General features: G+C 32.5%; 2 protein-coding genes across 5 annotated transcripts; both read left to right on the forward strand.

Annotated features, from left to right (window-relative positions):
* The first annotated feature begins 3,213 nt into the window (after positions 1-3,213).
* Positions 3,214-10,352, forward strand: LOC145158907 (Tetratricopeptide repeat (TPR)-like superfamily protein). Its single transcript, XM_079077764.1, has 14 exons — positions 3,214-3,408; positions 3,505-3,553; positions 3,810-3,876; positions 4,401-4,573; positions 4,972-5,079; positions 5,245-5,427; positions 5,672-6,163; positions 6,525-6,620; positions 6,731-6,904; positions 6,998-7,225; positions 7,431-7,562; positions 8,079-8,267; positions 8,358-8,477; positions 9,589-10,352. The coding sequence occupies exons 1-14, from the start codon at positions 3,389-3,391 to the stop codon at positions 9,979-9,981; spliced, it is 2,424 nt and encodes an 807-aa protein (XP_078933890.1). The 5' UTR covers positions 3,214-3,388; the 3' UTR covers positions 9,982-10,352.
* Positions 10,353-16,287: 5,935 nt separating this feature from the next.
* LOC145158908 (toll/interleukin-1 receptor-like protein) lies at positions 16,288-20,550 on the forward strand. 4 transcript variants are annotated; one of them, XR_013737354.1, is made up of 6 exons: positions 16,288-17,028; positions 17,249-17,713; positions 17,818-18,120; positions 18,204-19,234; positions 19,369-19,860; positions 19,938-20,550. XR_013737354.1 is itself a non-coding variant. In XM_079077765.1 (3 exons), the coding sequence occupies exons 2-3, from the start codon at positions 16,556-16,558 to the stop codon at positions 17,466-17,468; spliced, it is 693 nt and encodes a 230-aa protein (XP_078933891.1). In that variant the 5' UTR covers positions 16,288-16,453; positions 16,535-16,555; the 3' UTR covers positions 17,469-17,595. The 4 variants fall into 4 exon arrangements, 1 of the variants encoding a protein (XP_078933891.1); XR_013737353.1 differs by having other exon boundaries at positions 16,288-16,453; positions 16,535-17,028; positions 19,369-20,550; XR_013737352.1 differs by having other exon boundaries at positions 19,369-20,550.
* Positions 20,551-21,179: the final 629 nt, after the last annotated feature.

Raw genomic sequence — 21,179 nt, forward strand, 5'->3', positions numbered from 1 at the left:
AAAAGTTAAACACATAAACATGCATATATACATAGATCTAACACAAAAGCACTTGTATTCTCCCCCAAAAACATTATAAAACCGAAAACAAGGGGGTATGAACTCACCTTGGGGGTTTTTGAGATGTAGATGAAGAAGAAGATGAATCTTTGAACCTAGCTTGTGCCTTGAAGAGATCTCGAAGTTATGTGTGTTCTAAGGAGTCTTGAATCGATTTTTGATGATGATAAACTCAAAAATTCTTGAGAGAAACAATGGGTAAGCTTCTTTAGAAAACAAGTGAGGAGATGAGAGTGTTTTGTGTGTGTTTGTGGTGTCTTGGTCGTGAATAAGGGAGATGAGGGGAGAAAGAGGTTGTTTGACTTTATGTTAGGTGATGGGATATGTGTGGGTGTATGGAGGTCAAAAGCATAGATGTATGCTAGATAAAAATGAGGTGGCATGTGAATTATCCATTTATTTTTCCTTTTTTTTTTATAATGGGCTAACCTAGTTTGGAGAGGCATTTGGCCCAAGGTTGGCCCAAAAGATCAAACCCAATTTTTGGTTGGCCCACTAGGGACTTTCGGCCACAATTGCTCTAGGATGAGTATTGGCCCAAGTAAGGGGATTTCGGCCCAAAAACTAAGTGAAGAAGTTGTCGGCCCATTAGGGCCCAATAAAGAAGTCTTGGTCCAATAAGTGATTTGGTCTGACAACTCTTAGGCTAAGGCCCAAAGTTGAGTGGAATTAGCTTACTCGATCGAGTTCTGGGTTTATACAAAGTGGTTTCGATTTGAATTCCGATTCTTGAATGTGTAACTTATATAGTGTTGAAGGTTGATTTAAGTCAAATGTAGGGTTACAAGGTTACACTAAGAATTTATCCGGTATAAGGATGGAAAAAAATTATAACCCTAATTTTGCCAGTTGTGACAATATATGTAAGATTTATACGTGTATAGACCATAGATATATGAGTAAACAATTTTTTTTTCCCATTTTATAGAATACATGACAAACTTTTTAAGGATGGTTTTCATGATTAAAGAACACCAAGAAGTTAGGTGCTTACCTGTAAAACTTCTTGTTGCAAGATATTTTTAATAAACTAATTTCATCTACAATTTTAATAAAAAAAATCAAAAAGAGAAATAAAAAACAACAAGAAAAAAAATGTTTAATTTATTTAATTATTTCAAGAAACTTAACCTGAAGTCCAAGAGCCCATTTTCTTTCGGCTTGGTTTCTGATATTCATTCCTTGATAATCCATGTAAGCTAGATAAGCGTTGTTCCATAATTGGAGAAGTAGGAGCTTCGTTTGAAGTCATGCGGTTGAATCCATCCTGTATTTTTTTTTCAGCTAAGGGCAAATCGGTAAATTGACAAACTTTGGATATATCATATCATATATGTAATATTTATACGTGTATAGACCATAGATATATGAGTTGCAGTGAGTGAGTGATGACTCAATATCAAATGTTAGGTTAGAGGAAATAGTTGCAGCAAGGATTTTACAATTTAGATGATTTCACTCTATAATTCCATCACAAAAGAGCTGTTTGCCAGGCTTGTTCACTAACTTGTTCAAGCCATTGTCAATCGATAGTTTGTATCAAGTAAAAGCAAATTACAATGGTTATATATGTCATAATCAAGAACACTTTGAAATATAAAAGAAAGTCTAACCTCTCCATTAGCCTTCCATGGTTTCTTTGACTGAAAATAATCAAAGAAAGCAGGAAAAAATACATGTAAGAACAAATATTAGGTAAAGTTGGAAACCTTACCACAATCAACCCCTGAAAATCATTATTTGTTACTACAACTTGTTAAGTAAAAAAAAAAAACAGTTTGAATTCAAGAATTATGAGGGTAGTGATGCACAAAATCCTCATTACAAGAATCTTCGATCACCCCATCTTAACTAACGAAAAAATCCAACTAATCTTCTCTCTCACTTTCTATCTGTCTCTCGAAATACTCATGTAAACAAGAAATTTTGTGTTTTAGGTCAAAAAAGAAATGGTATACAGTTTCTCCATTAATGTTTGTAAATATGCTTCATGATTGAGTATTTTGGGAAAACTGTAGGAAGATACTTCAAGAATAAATAAGAGTGGTTAATTAACATCAACAAACACTCGATAAATTTAAATTTTGGCAAAAAACAGGGTTGATTTCATTGGGGTAAACAATAGCTTTGGGGATGTGGGGTAAGAAAAATTGTCATACTCTCCACAAAATCACATAAGATTGCAGAAGCAATTTGGACCAATTTTAAGTTTGCAGGTTTTAATACCTTCTAAAACTCAGATCTGACCATCATCCGAACCAATAGATTTAATACATGAAAAATTGATTTGGGTATAACAGTTTTCTACAAACATTTGCCTATTTGTAATACCTATGTGATCGATTTTTGCATACCTGAATGGTTCGTAGTCGCTGTCGACAGAGATTCCAACGGAGTTACAGATTTGAGCGGAGATTTCGACGGAGTCGCTGCCGACGACATAGGCGGAAGCTTGGCAGGTGACGTGGATCAGGTATTTGCGCAGAGGAGGTAGTGGTGGACGCTCGCCACCGTATGCTCGGTCGATTAGGGTTTTTTGATGCACACCCAAATCCATACACAAATTCGATCCGGTTTGAGCAATGAAGAACTTGTTGAGGTGATTGAAATGGCTTGAAATGTCTTCTGGTTGATGGGTTGTAGATGATTATGTCACGTGTGCCATCGATTAAACATACTAATCCATTGCAAGAACCCAGAATCTTGATTGAAGTTTTAGGGTCCGTCTCAGGTGGCTTTGATTTGGTGAGTAGTGTTGTGTGTAGGAAGGAGACGGAAAGAATAGGGTTTCTATTTTGTGATGGCGGCTGTTGTGTCTAGAGAGAAGATTAGGGTACCATCTAATACCTAATACCGTGTATAGCTATACTATGTGATTATAAGCTTAATATTATTGTACATGAGGTAATAGGTATTGTACCTCTTAATTTTCAAGAAATGGGCAATATCCTTAATAATATAGTAAAGATAAAGATTTTAAATTAATAAATTAATATTGTTAAGTTTAGGTTTTGAATGTATATGGTGATAAGAAAAAATGCATAGTATGAATAAATATAGATGTAAATAAATAAAGTTTTAGGGGTGATCTGGCTACGGACAAGAGTATAAGGGCTTAAATTGCGATATGCAAATTCAAGAAATAAAGTTCAAGCATCAAATTTGGGAGGAATTTACAGAGATTATGCGAAGAAGCTATCGGCAGCTCCGGCGACCACCTTTGCAGCTCCGGTTAAAACCTTCTATCTTGACTTTCCACCCTTCAGTTATGCTTCCGGCGAAGACTCTCTATTTCCGGTGAACAGGTCCTCCACAGTAGAGATTTGTCATGTGTACTAGGGTTTCCATGTAAGTATATAATTCAATATCTGCACATTACTCCTTATCAATCCAAATGAAAGCAATTGCTTATCTTGTGTATTAAAATGTGATTATTTTGAGCAGTAAGAAGCTATTTGCTCCGTCGTTTCGGAAGTCATCTGCAACTGAATTCGTACGATTCTACCCCTTCTGAGTATAATATGAAGAAATGCAATTTTTGCCATTAGTTTTGAAGTTTCTTTTTTCACAGTTTTCTTCTGAAATTTTAAGAAGACATCAAAATTTGAAGTAAACAGGTCTATTTGACCTCAAAAGTCAAAGCTCTTTTCAACTTCCAAATTAATTTGAATTTGAATTTTTTTAGGGAAAATTTGTAGAATGCCATGAACTTTATTGACTTATGAGCACTGTTGATAATTGATATGTAGGGAAGAAAAGAAATACTGAAGGAATGGAGACTTGGTATTACAGTCATCAAAGAAATGAAAGAAGAAGGTTAGAGTGATCATCTTTATCTTTTAGAGAATTATTATGAATTTATTTGATCTCAAAATTACAGACCTTTTTTTTGGTCATAGTTTTTCATTTCTAGATCTAAATGCAAGAAATAGCAATGTACTTTCATTTATTTGTGTATTATAGCATCCCACTCTTCTTTCTTTCCATCACGACATTGTACTTTAACTTTTATTCTTATTAGGGCATTGCACTCTGACAAATCTACCCAATTATAGCATTGTACTTTCAAACTTTTTTTCTTATTAGAATATTATACTTTACAAAATCTATCCAATTATAGCATTCAAAATTGCTTTGTATTTGAATTATATTGCTATTATTGGATAGTTTTTCAAAAGTCAATACTGTAATAGGGAGAAATGAAAATAGGTTTCCACAATAAACAAATCAATGAAACTGTGTTGCTATTTCTTGCATTTAACTCTTAATTCCATCACTAAACTACTATGTAATGACTTTTAATGATAATTCTATTACTAAATTAAACCATTGTGGTTTAGGCTATCCAGTGAATCCGACATCAGTGCAGAAGCAAATCATGAATGCACTTCACTTGGGCGAAAGAGAAAGGGCTTCCAGTCTTCTGTCTCATATTGGCTACAACAATCATCTGTTGAAGCCTAACAATTTTCTTAAAATTCTTGAATATTGTGCATCCATACCTGATCCACCGGTAGGCTTCAGAATGAATTTACTAAAGATTATATTTTAGTTAGGAAATTGTGAAGTAACTAGAACAGCCTATTATAAATCTGCAAATAGTTGACTAGGTTACATGCAAATTTATGCAACAACGTGATTTTAATGCTGAATATACGTTCATGTTTCATTCTAGGACCAAAATATGCAAACATTGTTTCACCTTTTCTTTTTCTTTTTTTTTTTTTTTTTTTTTTTAAATTTCTGCAACTGACACGAATTATGCATTTTTGTTTCAGCTGGTTTAACAGATCATTGGTAAAATATTGCATCTTTTGGTCATAAAATTAAATGGTGTTGCATATTTTGTATGAACCTGTAATTGAGTTCCTGTGTCATTAAGGTGTTGCATGAATTTATTATTCTGTGTAGTTTGTCTTAGAGATTTGGAGAACAATGGAGGAAAAAGGAGTTGACATCAACAATGAATGCCACATTCTTATGATCCAAGCCCTCTGCAAAGGAGGTTACATAGAGGAGGTATAAACCTTTTATACACAGTTGTTCATATATCATTAACCTTATTATTCTTGCTGATGTCATTGTACTTACTTTAATGACTTGTGCTCATGAAAAAGACAGTTGTTACTAGTTGCTTAGAGTGTTTATGGTATTAATCTGTTCTTTTTGGATTATTTTATATAGGCATTCAACTTGATGAGTAATTTTGAGGAAAGTCCAGATCTTTATCCTTCTCTTAACAAATATAACACCATTCTGGAAGCTTCTGCTAAACTAAAGAGTGCAACTCATGCCAGTAAATGTTTGGATCTAATGGATCATGACATGGTAGGAAAGAATGAAACAACATATACTGAGCTTCTCAAGGTATGTAAATCCCTTAATCATCATCATGTCAAAAGATGATTAAATACTAAAGGGCTAAGTACTTTCATTCTTCTTGTGATATCATTGCACCTTTTCATTATTAATTATCAGGCGAATATTAAATTCAGAATCTAATTTGGCTACGTTGAATGCTAATTTCTCTATTTGTTGTCTTCAAGTTTCTATTCTAAAAAATTGGTGTTATATAAGTGAGTGTGAGTCTATTCTAAATTTATTCTTTCAGCTTGCAGTTTTACAGAAAAATTTGCCATATGTCCATAACATTTGGAAGGAGTATGCCAAATATTACAATTTCAACTTTATTTCTCTAAGAGAGTTCATATGGGCCTTCACAAGGTTGGGAGACGTGGGGTCCGCATGTGAAGCTTTACGGCATCTAGTGGATTTAGTATTCAGGGGAGGATTTACTATCAAGGAAAATGCTGAGGGTAAATTGGTCATTTCAAGATTAGATGTACCGATGCCTTTCTACAGTAATCTAGAATGGGACAGATGTCAGACTGTTAATAATATAACTTCAGTTCCTTCCATATATGAAAATAATAATAAAGACCATATAAAGATTGGTGGGTTTGACTTGAAAGAAGTCAAACATGTTGGAAGAAATTCAAATATTGGTCTTGTTATGAGGATCTTGAGGTTGTCTTTTGCTGATGTTATACAAGCTTGTGCACGGGAGAAAAACCATGAGCTGGCAGAGCAGTTATTTGTTCAGGTACTAATATCATTTTGTATGTTCTTTAGTTATAAAATTACATATTATTAGATTTTAGATTTTATTTTCTCTTTTGGAAAATTACAGAAAAGTACTTGTACTTTCAACATTTTATCGATTTAGCACTTCACTCTTTTTAGTATTGAAATAACCATTATACTTTTTTTGACCACTTAAAAAAAACACCATTTTCCTGTTACCTGGTTTTGATATAGTTTATCGATTTCATCACTAAACTATTATTATAATAATCATAGAAAATAAGTTAAGTGGCTAAATCAATAATATGGTGAAAATACATTGTGCTTTTAAAGTTGACAACTTGTCATTTTTTGATTTTATTTTGTTGTATGTGTTTTAGATGCAAAATCTTGGCATTAAACCATCATGTGGTGCATACGATGGCCTTATTAGAGTGCTTCTTCAGGAGAAAGGTTTCCATGATGGCATGAAAGTGGTATTAAGTACTTCCATTCTTATTATAGTATACCCCTCACATTTTCCCAAATTACCCCTTCCTTGATAAACATGTTGCTTGTGTTTGTTTTTGTGTATTTTGTGCATCAGGTAAAGTTGATGCAAGAAAGGAATATGAAGCCACTTGATTCAACTCTTGCATCATTATCAGCAAGATGCAGTAAAGACTTGGAGTTGAATTTGGCTGAGTCATTCTTGAGTGAGATGGGAAAATGTACAACTGCTTATCCTTATAATCAGCTGCTTGGAGCATGTGACACACTGGTTAGTATTAGTAACCATATATCACACAATTTACATTAATTATTCATTATAGTATCATTAATTATCTTGAGAAATTTATGTTTAATCATGCAGGATGAACCTGAACGTGGGATTCAGGTTTTTGGTAAAATGAAGAAGCTGAAAGTGGCTCCTAATATTACAACATATGAGTTGCTATTTTCATTGTTTGGAAATGTGAATGCTCCTTATGAAGATGGAAATAAAGAGTCACGAGCAGAAGCTGCTAAAAGAATAAATGCTATAGAGAATGATATGATCAGAAATGGCATTCAACATAGTTATGTATCCCTAAGGAACTTGGTAAGTCAGTCAGTGACTGGCCTTTTTCTTTTATTTAAGTTTTAGGGATAGGTAGGTCATTTTACATTTATATCAACTGATTGGGTTGGGTTGACTTGCAATACTTTTTTGTAAAAGTAAAACAACAATCCACTTGTTTAGTTAAAGAAAATAAGATGGTTATAAATACTTAAAAATATAGTTTTGTTTGATGTACAAATTACAGCTGAAAGCACTTGGATCAGAAGGGATGATAAGTGAGATTGAACATTACTTGCATGTGGCAGAAAACCAATTAACTACTCCAGGAGCTCCAATTTACAACATAGTCTTGCATTCACTTGTTGAGGCTAAAGAGGTAAATTCTATTTTCAAATTTTATCCGATTATACAAACCATTTTTCACTTGTCTTTCCCATTGAGTAGATTTTCAAAAGTATAAAATGTCTTAATAAAATAAAATTGAAAGTACAAGTCCATAATTAGGTAGATATATCAAAGGACAAAGTAATCTCAGTTTTGACCATCTTTGACTTGGTGATTTTTGACCTTAATCTCAACCTCATCTTTGGCTTTCCGAAAATGACCAAATTGCCCCTGCAGTGCTAGTCCAACATGCAAATTCACATAAAAAATGACCAAATTACCCTCGGCGCTAATCCATCCTGCAAATTTACATCAGAAACACAGAAAAGTCTCTTATGCAAACAAATAGAAGTAAAAGATTCATGATTTTTACTACAAATATTACAAATTAAAAACAAAATAATATAAAGAAAGCAGCATACAATAAAATAAGGTTGATGAAAGTAGGTTGCTATATATCTTGTATGTTGTATAAGTAATAACATGTTATGTTGCAATGTGAATACAGGGTCAGAAGGCAATAAATGAATTCAAAACATTGATGTCACATGGGTATCATCCAAATGATGTGACTTATAATATCATGATTGACTGCTGCACTATTACGGGCTCTTTAAAATCTGCTCAGGCTTTTATTGCCATGATGTATCATCATGGCTATCCACCACAAACACAAACTTATACATCTCTTATAAAGGTACTTTAACATTATTTATACAAAATTACTGATTCATTAATCATTATCATCACTTGGTGTGTTGACTTTAATGATCAAAATCTGTTTCAGCTTGTGTTGGAATTGGGTGATTTTGATGAAGCATTGGTTCTTCTTAATCAAGCCTGTTCAGAAGGAATTGAACTTGATGCTCTGTTGTTCAACACCATTCTCAGAGTAGCAAATTGGAAGGTGTTATCCTAATCATATACTTACTTTAAACACTAAAAATGAAATGATGTTTATTGAATATTTGAGAAAAAATCAATGTTGTGCATAATTTGTAAAAATTTAACTTAATGTGGTAAATCTTTTGTCATTTGAGAAATCTACCAAGTAGCTATAATTGGGTAGATCTTTCAAAGCTTAATGTCCAGATAAGAAAGGAGTAAATTGCAAAATCGGTCCCTGTGGTATCCCAAAAGGTGCAGTTTGAGTCCATTTTTTTTTTTCATTTGCATGGTCAGTCAAAAACTGAAACTTCCATGCAGATTTGGTCCCTGTGGTATCCTAAAAAGTGCAGTTTGAGCCCTTTTTTTAGACGGCAGTTAACTCGAGGGACAATCTGCATGGAAGTTTTAAAATTTTGACTGACCATGCGAATTAAAAAAAATGTAGTCAAACTGCACTTTTTGGGATACCACAGGGACCAATTTTGCAATTTACACATAAAAAATGAAGGGTTAATTTCATAAAAAACCTTATATTTTGTGTTTTTTCCCGGATTAAACCTCAACTTCATTTTTTTCTTGCAAAAGACCTTGCATTTTTTCATTTTTTTTGATCCGGCCCTTTTAGTCATTTTTTTCCGAAAAAACTTGTCCAATGTGAGGGTTTTTTAGGAAAAAAACTAAAAAGGTTGAGGGTTTTTTCGGAAACAATTTGAAGGATGAGGGTTTTTTTGGAAAAAGACAAAGTTGAGGGTTTTTCGGGGGGAAAAAAAAGACAAGGTTGAGGATTTTTCGGAAAAAATGAAAAAATACAAGGTCTTTTTCAGAAAAAAATAAAAATAAAGTTAGAGGTCTAATCCGGAAAAAACACAAAATATAAGGTCTTGTATGAGATTAACCCAAAAAATGAAAGTGCCCTTCGATAATTGGGTAGATTTTTCAAATTACAATGCGTTGGGCGTTGATAGTAAAAAAAAGAACAATATTGTAATTTGTAATAGAAATAAATGAAAGTAGGATGCTATACCACAAACAAAATCATGATCATTATTTTTGTCATTTCTACTAATCCATTGAGAAAAAAAATAAAAATAAAACTTATAAATCCTTATTTGTAAAAACTTATTTTACAGGATAGAATAGACATAGTCGAGTATGTAATGGATCGTATGCACCAAGAGCGGGTCCCACCGGACCCCGACACCTGTGCTCATGTCTTCTCAGCATATGTAAACCGTGATTGCTTCACTACAGCTATGGAAGCATTGCAAGTTATGAGCATAAACATGTTGCCCCAACAAGATATCCACAAATACAAAACAATTTTTGAACAAGATTTCATTTATGCAGAAGATTCAGAAGCCGATTTAAGAGCTTTAAACCTCTTCAAAGATTCCAATGAAATTCATGCGGTTGCCCTTTTCAACCTCAGATGGTGTGCCATGGCTGGGAACCAGATCTCCTGGTTGACCGGTCAAAGCCACTGGGTCCAGCAGCTCGCGGCTACAAACCGATCTTCTACATGAAGGGGCGGACAATAAGGTAATTTTGCCATCCGACTCGTAATTCTCCAAGAAACATCAGATAATGGAATTTACTACCTGATTGAGGGTTAACATTGGTTTTAGGTAGTAAAAAAGTAGAATTCACTTCTTTAATGTTTCGGAAGTCACCCACATGGTTTGGGTATTTTATGTTTACAAAGTGTGTTAAGGGGCAATAATGTAATTTTACCACCTAACTTGGGGAGATTTTGGTTTTAGTTATAGCGAAGTAGTGAAATTTTGAGGTTTTGTTTACAAAAGCATCCTTGGCCATGATGTTGGTGATGCTTAATTGTGTTTTGTTGATGAACCAATTTTTTTGTAGTTAATACCAAGATATACTTTTATTTTTATTTTGTTTATTATATCATCTTATTTTCATCTCTTTTTATTATAGTATTGCATTTTTTTTTGTTTTGTTATTAGTAAGGTATTGTCCTTCAAGAGATTTGCTTAATTATGGCATGACACTTCTAGTATTTTTCCTGTTAGAACATTATACGTTGGTAAATCTATCAGATTAAAACAATAAAAATTGTTTTGTATTTGGATTTTGGATGATATTTGCTATAAAAGGTAAATTTTTCAATACACCATAATGTAATAAAAAATGATATTACAATGCTATATTAAACAAGTCAATGGAAGTGTTTTTCTGAACGGCAAAAAATAACTAAAACTATCAAGAAGCTAACAAAAAAGAAATTACAAAGTCAAAGAAGCTATAGCTGGATTTTTCAGCCACCCAATCAAGTTGAAATTACATACTTTAGATCTATTTTTAATCCAAAAATACGAAAAAGAAACTATTTTGTCGAAAATCGCTGTATTTTTAGCAGACGGCGTCAATGGCTTGCGGGGGAGGACGGTGGTGGTTTGGAGGCGACATTGGTAGATTGGAGGCGATGACAATGGTGGTTTGAGGGGGGAAAATGACTGCAACTATGCCATCCCGCTATCTCTTCATCTCTTTTGATATCACATCAGCACATACACACACATGTGTGTGTATGTCCATCTTGAAGGTTAGGAAATGAAGGGGTGGGCCGATGGGGAAAATGAAGGTGGAGGTTGGTGTAGTGGATTTTTTTATAATTGGGAGTAATAATAAAAAATAAAATTAATTGAAACATAAAAATACAAGGGTATTATGGTCATTTTAATTCTGGCATGGACTAAGTATGCAAAAAAATAGTCTTCCAAATTCCAATGATGAAATGTGCAAGTTTAAATAAAACGAAGGACGGTCCGAGATAATTATGAAAATAGGATCCAAGATAATTTTATGAAAATAGGAAGTGAATGTGCTTTTTGGCACCTGCATAAGAGAGATTTGTGCAATTTACTATTGATTTATTAAATTTGAGTTCCTAAAAAGAATACCATAATCAATCAGATAACGAAAAAGACGTTACATTTGTTTATAGATATTATATTAAATACTTTTACTGTAAAAACAATCAAATTTTTATTCACGATGAAAAAAATAAATATAAAAGATAGTTAACACTCTAGTAATGTTGTTATCACAAGGTCTTGAACATCATTGAAAGTATGACAAACATATTTATTGTTAAAAGTATAAAAAAGGAAGAAAAAATATACATAACATTCTTAGAATGGGAGTGTACTCCCCTCATGCCCTCACTTTTACTTTGCCATGTCATACCTCACCTCCCCTACCCACACACACACACTCCTTTAACCTAGGAACATAGTGTCCATCATTAAATTTTCTCCCTCGGCCATCTCTGTCAGTCCCTGCCAATCTACATCGATTCTTTGTTATCGGTATTTGGTTTGACAATGTTGCCCATCTCTAAGCTCGGTCTGTTTCCTATCGGGATTGAGAATACTTGGATTACTGAGAGTTGTGAGAACACTTTCAAATCAAAGTATTTCGATGGTAGTCTCGAAATCTTCAATTGGATAAAACTCAGTATAAGAGAAAGAATTGAGAATGGTGATTGTTATTATTCGTGTTGTACAAAATCAATTCGAAAATGGCCAATAATAAGGAAATAATCTCTTGTCCAATAACTACCAAATATAGTTACAGAATAACTTCCTATCTCAAAACTGACATAAAACTGTCATTAACAACCTTAAAACCGTGTGTAGAATCAAGATCATAAAAGTGGGTTCATTTTCTTAGAATCAGCTCTACCCAGCCAGGGGCTCTGTCCATTGGACCTCGTCGGGGGTTGCCACCCCTTGGACCCCGCTTAGAGGGGCGCTGCCCCCGGACCACCGTCAGTTCAGGGGAAAAATAACAGTATACTTTCAACCAAGACAAACTTAAACAAATATGCACTCTGCACCACCTTAACTTGTTTAATATTTATAAAGACAACATTAATCAACAATTAATCTCATTACACTTAAATAATATCAATCAAAGCGCTTGCTTCTCCAATCATTACACTTGTCTTTTAAGTCGAATGTCTGACTTTGTTTTCTTTATGGTTGTAATCTCTTAATCTATGTGTGAAGATATAAAGTAATTGTAACTTACAAGACAAACTCTATTAGTAGCCTAGGAATTATTGAATTAGTATCACATAAAACGTATTACTCTTCAACCTTTTTTTAAAAAAATTTAGCACACTTCATAAAAAAAACAAACAAATAAACTATTAATTTTTTTATTCTTTTGGTTTCGTATTTTATTTCATGAAACATTTGTTTGCTTTATAATATATTTATAGTTTGAATCAAATAATTTATAATAAGAGTTTTGCTTTCTTATTTGATTATTAATTTAATATATTTTGAGGTGTAAGATAAATGCTTAATTTATTATTGATTATTTAGTACCATGTATTGAGACAGGGAAATTAAATATAATTATACATTTTTTTCCTATCTATCCTCCTATCACTTTTAGATGATGACAAATGTAATAAAAATTTATTAATTTCATTAAATATGACAAGTGTCACAATCTTAAGTATGTAGAAAGATGGTAAAAAAGAATAGAATGATATGTAGAAAGATGGTAAAAAGAAAAAGTATGAGGATATTTAATTTCTGACATACATGTGTAAAATAGTAGCAATGATGTATTTATAAGACAGTACTAGTATTTATAATATTTGTTTGATATTCGATATTAAAGATACTACTATATTTTCATATTATTAACAACCCGGTTTGACAAAAACTGATATCAACCCCTTTAAGTTGTTACTGTTAGATTAAGGTTTCTAGACTCATAATTAATTTGGTATATTCTTGTAATTAGAAGCAAAATCTTTTTTGGGTTGCCCTCATAACTAGAACTTAATTAGAATGACATTTGTAGAGAGATGATGATTTATTATATTATTATATGATTAATAAACTAATTAGAAATTATGAGGACATGATTTGTTAATATATTATATGATTAATATATTAATTGGAAATAGATAGTTGATTTGTTAATTTATTATGTGATTAATAAATTAATATGAGATCAACTGTTAAAATAATTGATTTTTTAATTTATATGACTGATAAGTTAATATGACATCAATTAGAATTGATTAATTACTAATCAAAATTAATTTGGGATTAACTGAAATTAATTAAAAGTGCAAGGGGTGAATTGTAATTATTCAATAGTTGAACAAAAGAGACAATTCAAGAACCATCCAAGGGTAGACGGTTTGGGAGTTCTTTTAAGGTTTCTAGAAGCCTCCTAGATGCTAATAAGGAAATGATTTGGATTGGAATTAAATCCATTATTTAATTATTCAAATCTTATTTTGTCCCTTAGTTACCTAAACTATAAATAGGACTCATTAGACATCAAATTTGATGGATACTCTTACCAAAGAGCATATGAACGAAATTTATACCTCTCTCCCTCTCTCCTCAACTGTCTTATAGTTCTAGGGTTTGGATGTGATCCATTAGAGACATCATCCTTTTGGTGCAAACTTTCCAAGCTCTTCAAAGGAAGGAGTTAAGCAACTTGTTTGGTATAACAAGTTTGAGGTATGTAACCTTGATTTCTTAAATTCGAAATTGCTAGGGTTTATGTTAGTTTTGTTATTCAAAGTATGTTGTCTTTAAAGTGAAAAACATAAATCCTTTTAGGTTGTATGTGCCTTTTTATTAATTGTTAAGTGTTTTTTCGCATTAAATATTTTGTTATAACCTAATAAACCCATCGGTTACTCGTTTGAATTGGACATCTGTGATTTTTAATCATAGATTCATCACTGCCTAGGAAATGATAACCTCTTATTTCCCCTAGTTTTTTTATAAAAAAATAGTTATAATACTACAATTTAAGAAATATATAAAATTAATAAAATTTATCTTAATAAATATGAAATTAATAAAAAACGTCGTGAATTAATTCACTTTGACCCTTTTTACCAGGTCAACAGGTCACCCACTTTCAAATTTTACATTTTTGACCCATATTTTAATTTTTGTTACAAATTTATTCCAAAATTTACATTTTTGGCCAAGATTCCAAATTTTCTTACAAATTTATCCTAAACTTAGTATTTTTACGTATTGTTTTTTTCAAAATTTACTTTCGAATATGTTTTTCTTTCTTTATAAAATCAAATTTATACAAAAAAAATATTTTCACATAAAAAACCTTCTTTTTCTATATAAAAACATTTTCTAAAAAAGCTTTTTTTGTTAAAAAAAGGTTTTTATATGTGAAAAATATGTTCAAATATTAAAAAAAAAACTATAAGAAAAAAACAGTGGTCATATAGTTTTATTAACATCATCATATTTGTTATTATTTTTGCTAAAACTTATAAAAATCATAACCTCTTCATACAAACTCTATTTTCAACATTCTTTATATCCACGCGTTCGTCTTGACGACTACTACAACTTTCATGTTGACCATTTTAGCCAAAAAAAATAAAAAACAATATATTTTCACTTTTGTTTTTATAAACAAAGGTTTATATTTATTAACTTTTATAAGTGAAAATGGGTATTACAATTTGTTGGTTTATATTAAAATAAAAAACGTTGAAGTGGTTATGCTTACTATATTTTGCTTAAAAACTAAAAAGCATATTTTCTATAAAAAAACCAAGATATTTACTAAAACAAAAAATATATTTTCACATAAAAAACCAAGATATTTATAAAAATAACTTTTGACATGTATTCATTTTCGAATTATATAGGTGCACAATCAAAAATAATTTTGTCATCTTATGTGAAAATTTGTGAAAATAAATTTTTTCATCCTATGTAAAATATTTTTTTTTATCCATGGTTGAACAATAAAAAAATGTTGAACGTGGTTATGTTTATTTAGATTTTGCTTAAAAACTAAAAAATATATTAAGATATTTACTAAAATAAATAACATATTTTCATATAAAAAACCAAGATATTTACAAAAAAAATGACATGTTATTCGTTTTCGAATTATATAAGTGCACAAACAAAAATATGTTTTTTATGTGAAAAAATGTTTTTTTTTAAATGTTTTTTTAAGTGAAAAAATGTTTTTTTTGTATTAAAACATATTTTCACATAAAAAACTTTCTATGCGAAAAACCTTTCACATATAAATTTTTCACATATAAATTTTTTTTAACAAAAATGTTTTGTAATAAAAGGTTTTTATACAGAAAAAAGAAGGGCTTTATGTGAAAATATGTTTGTGTTGTATAATTATGATTTTATAAAGCAAAAATAACATATTTGAAACAAAATTTTGGAAAAAAAATATGCAAAAAAACTAAATTTATGATGAACTTGTAACAAATTTTTGAAATTTGGACCAATAGTGTAAATTTTGGATTAAGTTTATAATAAAATTTAAAATTTAGGACATATAATTTTTGAAAGTGGGAGACAACCGGAAAAAAATGATGAAAATGAATATAATTTCCGGTATTCGGGACTAAATTTTATATATATATATATATATATATATATATATATATATATATATATATATATATATATATTAAAATGTAGGAACTTTATATAGATTTTCCTTTATCAAGATAGATAATGTTTTCCTAATAATTCAGCATTAAGACATACATTTTTGCTTGTTTTGGAAATAACGAAGCTTGTACAAAGTATGTCGACCAACGCTCTGCATGGGTGATAATAATTAAGACACGTTATGGCCAGAGAAAAGAATCAAATGGCATGAGAGGCTCACGTGAGAGAAGGCTTCATGATTCATGAAGATTATGTGCATTATTAGTTGGTACATCTTGCCTTATTGAAAATACTTTCATGAAAGTAATATGTGGATGGAAACAATGTCGTGTGCATGACCATTTTGCCCCCCAAAAAAGAAACTATTCACCCCCTCCCCTACACCATAAACGTACCGACATGTTGAGCTTTAGGTGATTTTTGTCAAATTGTTGACCCCATCTTGGTGTTGCACTGCAATTGCTTAGTTCACGAGGCCCCAAAACACATCACGTTGACTTATATTTAAATACAGACCTTTGAGGTATATGCATATGATCCCTTGATTCTTGTCAATCTTTCGTAATTTCCTTCAACAGATATATATATATATTTTATTTAATAGGATCTGTCAAGCACACCTTCAATGGCATGTTCAACATCATCCACTCATAAAAGCCATAAGTATGATGTATTCTTGAGCTTTAGAGGTGAAGACACCCGTAAGAATTTCGTTGATCATCTTTATGTTGCTCTTCAACGTCAAGGAATTCATACTTTCAAGGATGATGAGAGACTCGAGAAAGGAAAAAAGATCAACGATGAGCTCTTGAAATCCATTGATGAGTCAAAATTCTTCGTCATTATATTCTCTAAGAACTATGCATCTTCGTCATGGTGCTTGGATGAGCTTGTGAAGATTATGGAGTGCCAGAAGGAGACTGAGCAGATTGCTTACCCTGTATTCTACGATGTTGATCCCTCAGAAGTCCGTCAACAACTTGATCCAGTTGGAGAAGCTTTTTCCAGGAATAACAAGGGAGAGGTTGGGAAGTGGAGAGAGGCTCTGAAAGAAGCAGCCAATCTGGCTGGTTGGGATTTGAGGAAAACATCTGATGGGTAAAATTTTCATCATTTTCAGCAATATTTTGTTTGTTCCTTTTCTAATCTAAATATGCAAACTGTTATAAAAAAGTATCATCCATCGCAGCTCATGTTGTATTGTGGAATTCTATATGAAATTTGACTCTTAATATGCATAAGTTTGTATGTTCTAACACTAAACTAACTATACTCATGTGGAAAATTGGTGAAGCTAACCGTATGTTTTATTCTACAGGCATGAAGCTAAAGTCATCAATAAAATTGTTGAAAAGATTTCACTAGAGCTACGTTTCCTTAATTTAAAAGTCGATGAAAAACTAGTAGGCATGGAGAGCCGGATAAAGGATATTGTTTCATCTTTGGAAATTGGTGTTGAAGATGTTCGTATGATAGGTATCAAGGGGATTGGAGGCGGTGGAAAAACGACTTTGGCCAGAGCTTTGCATGCTTACTAAAAGGTTGGCTGAAAGACAACGCAATTACAGCACTTGAAAGTTGTGGATTTCATGCTAGGAATGGCTTAAGAGTTCTACAACAAAAATCTCTTATAACTATTTCTCCTGATCAACGATTAGGCATGCATGACCATATAGAAGAAATGGGTCGGAATATTGTTCGTCGTTCACATCCTGATGAGCCAATAAGGCATAGCCGATTGTGGATTGGAGAGGAGATTAAAGATGTATTGGTTGATGACTTGGTAAGGACGAAAATGTTTACTTACATTAATATGGAAAAAACCAACGAACTTTTATAATTAATTAAGTTGACCCTAATTTATTTATCTCTATTCTTGGATTACAGGTTACAGGAGCAATAAGAGCTATAGCAACAAACACATCGACATGGTTTGACGAAGAGAAACTCTGTTCTACAATTCTTACAAATGGTTTTGGAAACTTGAAGAAACTTAGATTTCTTCACGTGGTTTCTGGGAGCAGTTGTTCGTTTGAAGTTGGCCAAAATTTCCCAAATGCGTTAAGGTTTCTGAGTTGGCACTGTTACCCTCATTACTGTTTACCTAAAACATTCCAACCAAATAATCTCGTAGCACTTGAAATGCCTAACAGTAGAATTAAACAGCTGTGGCACGAGGGAGAAGGAAAGGTAGAATAGTTGATTAATTTCTTCTTTTGCATAATTCATTTCATTGCAATATATAATCTTTTTTTCTTTCTTTCTTATGACAGGTCCTTAAAAACCTTAGATTCCTCGACCTGAGTTATTCAAAATTGACGACCATTGATTGTGGTTTACTTCCAAATCTTGAGACATTAAAACTTGAAAAATGTCGTCATCTGGTAGAACCACACACACCCATTGGATGCCTAAGAAAACTCGTTTTGTTAAACTTAAATGGTTGCGTAGGATTCAAATCTCTTTCATTTATCAAACCACTGGAATCACTTCGGGTCCTTGATCTAAGTAATTTATATCTGACGAAGTTCCCAGATATACTTCCAGAACATTCCAACTATAGTTTATTGGCGATTTACTTTTCAAAGAACAATATCCAAGAGCTACCCTCATCGATTGGAAGCCTTCAGAAGCTTGTTTATCTAGATCTCAGTGGGTGCCACAGGCTCAAGAGTCTGCCACAAAGCATATGCACTCTACGAAGTCTAAAAAATCTTGACCTTGTAAATTGCCCCATAGAGGAATTACCAGAGGATCTTGGCCATTTAGAAAGTTTAGAATGGCTAAATTTAGGAGGTACACGAGTCGAACATCTCCCTAATAGCATTTGTATGTTGAAAAATCTGAAAACTCTACTTCTTACAAGCTGTAAAGTTGTTATGAATTTACCCGAAGATATTGGTCTGTTAGAATCTTTGGAGGAACTAAGTCTAGCATTTTGCAAGATAAGAGATGTTCCTAGTAGCATCTGTAAGTTGACACATCTGAGAGAGTTTGATCTTGGCTTTTGTGATCAACTTGAGAGATTACCAGAGAAATTAGGAGACTTAAAATCTTTAGAAGAGTTAAACGTACAAGGTACACGCATAAGTCTACTTCCGCAGAGCATTTTTTTATTGAAAGATCTCAAAATCATTGGATTTAAATCAGTAGATTGATTGATATATCCCTTTGGTCTCAAAAGAAAACAACCAATTACACAAACGCCCAAAAGGAGTTTTGGTCTACCTGTCTACCATGCACCACAGATGATTCTGAGAAGCGTGCCCATTCACAAAGAACCATCATAGAAATTGCATTCCAGGTTCTTTAATAATTTCCTTACTCTGTATTGAATTTTTTGGAATTGATTCCGATTTCGGGATTAAACCTCAAGTTATTTTTTGACCAAAAAGACCTTACTTATTTGGAACTTTTCCGATTTGCTTGATCTATTAGGTTTGTCTGTCACTCGCCGGCCAATAACATTCATTCATGGCTTGCCAACTTGGATGCTTTGTGTTTACAAAGGTAAGAAAGGGTTTCTGACGAAAAGAAATCAACAATCGAAGGTGTTTGGCGCTTCCATCTTCTTCGAAAGGTTTATCGGTAAGATTTGTGATCACTACTCATGGAAGAAAAATGTTACAAGGCTAAACTAAGGGCTTTGGTAATGATTAATGGTAACATTTGTGATCACTACTCACGGAATTAGGTTATGCCGACGAAATCAGTAGGTCGAACCTACGTTTCACTGAAATTAGGAGTTAGTGTTAACCCAGATGAAAACAGTTACTTTCATAAGGGATGCTAATGATCAGGCTTGTCTAATTCGTTGGGCCATTATGGACATTGAGAATAAGCCCAACTGGGAATGGTTTCTAGAGCTCTTAGTTGACGAGCTGGACTACAAGATGGTGGATGACTTAAACTGATACAGGCCAACATAAGGTCATCCCAAATATCCTGTATTACCTAACATTTGTTTTCATACTTAGCATATATACTAACTACACTTTACTCACAAGGTTTGTTTGAAGTTGTGAAAGAGGTTCTTTCGAGAACAAGCAATGTTCTAAGCATACATATATGCCAATTTTAAAAAGAGTTACAAAGGACTTTGAATGATGTAAATGTGGAAGGAGAGAATTTGATTGATGTACCGGTGAATGAGGTTGAAGATGATGATGATGAAGAAGGAACTAAAGAAACTCAAATGCACCTACACACTTTATAAAGTTGCTTAAACCGAGCAAAAAAACTGAAAGAATTGTGATTCGAAATTTGAAAACGTTAGCACCTGAAGTTGGTTGTCAAAACGAATCAATGATGTTTAGAGTAGTTATTTAACTTGTACGTAGAGTTGGTGGATGGGGATTTATTTGTGCTTTTGTTTCCTTTTCGTTGCTACTATATTGGCCATTTGTAATTGTTTGTGATGATCACGTAGATTCACGCCCACACATTTAACTCAAGTGATTCAATTTTTGCCTTTTTAAGCTAGTATAGCTTGACACCCGATGGTTTTGAATACCATGTTTAGGACTTTTGTAAATACCATGTTTAGGACTTTTGTAAATGGTGGTACTTATGGTATGTTACCAACTATACTCATGAATGGAAAATTTTCGTTTTTAATGATATGGTTGTTTGTCAAACTTTGATCACCATGCAAAGTACATTACTAGAAGTCATAATTATTATTATTATTATTATTTTTTGGTAAAGGAGGGCGTCACCTCCATTAGAATTTTATTAATAAAAAGAATAAATACAATAGCAGGTTGGTGACTCCCCCGCCTATGGAAAATAAAAAGGACCCTAGGACAACCTCAAGGACCAAAACAATCTAACTAACAAAAGACCAACTAAAAGGGGAAAAGAACATGCTCTAAACCTCAATACAAAGGATAACCAACCACAAATAAAAAGAACATAAGAAACAAACCTTGGTCACAAAGTCAAGGTGTGTGCTGAGTGGCAATATCTTCATTCTTCATAGGAAGCCTTCAAAAGATCTTAGCTTTAGCAAAATTTGGAGAGGTCTTGGTAGGAAGGCTTAGGTATCTCGAGCGAACTTTATTAGTAATAGTCTTGACCATAGTTTCATAGGGTCTTCTCTTATGCTTGAAGATCTTATTGTTTCTTTCGATCCAAATATGGTAGACAGTCCCTGCAAGAACTAAACGATGAATAATAGACCAAATGGACTTACCCCTTGTGGCTTGCTTGAGGAGGCCGATGATGTTGATCCACTTGCTAGGAACTTT

Source organism: Lactuca virosa, chromosome 2 (genome assembly GCF_052849685.1).
Source record: "Lactuca virosa cultivar CGN04683 chromosome 2, Lactuca_virosa_CGN04683_v6, whole genome shotgun sequence".
Classification (NCBI taxonomy): domain Eukaryota; kingdom Viridiplantae; phylum Streptophyta; class Magnoliopsida; order Asterales; family Asteraceae; genus Lactuca; species Lactuca virosa.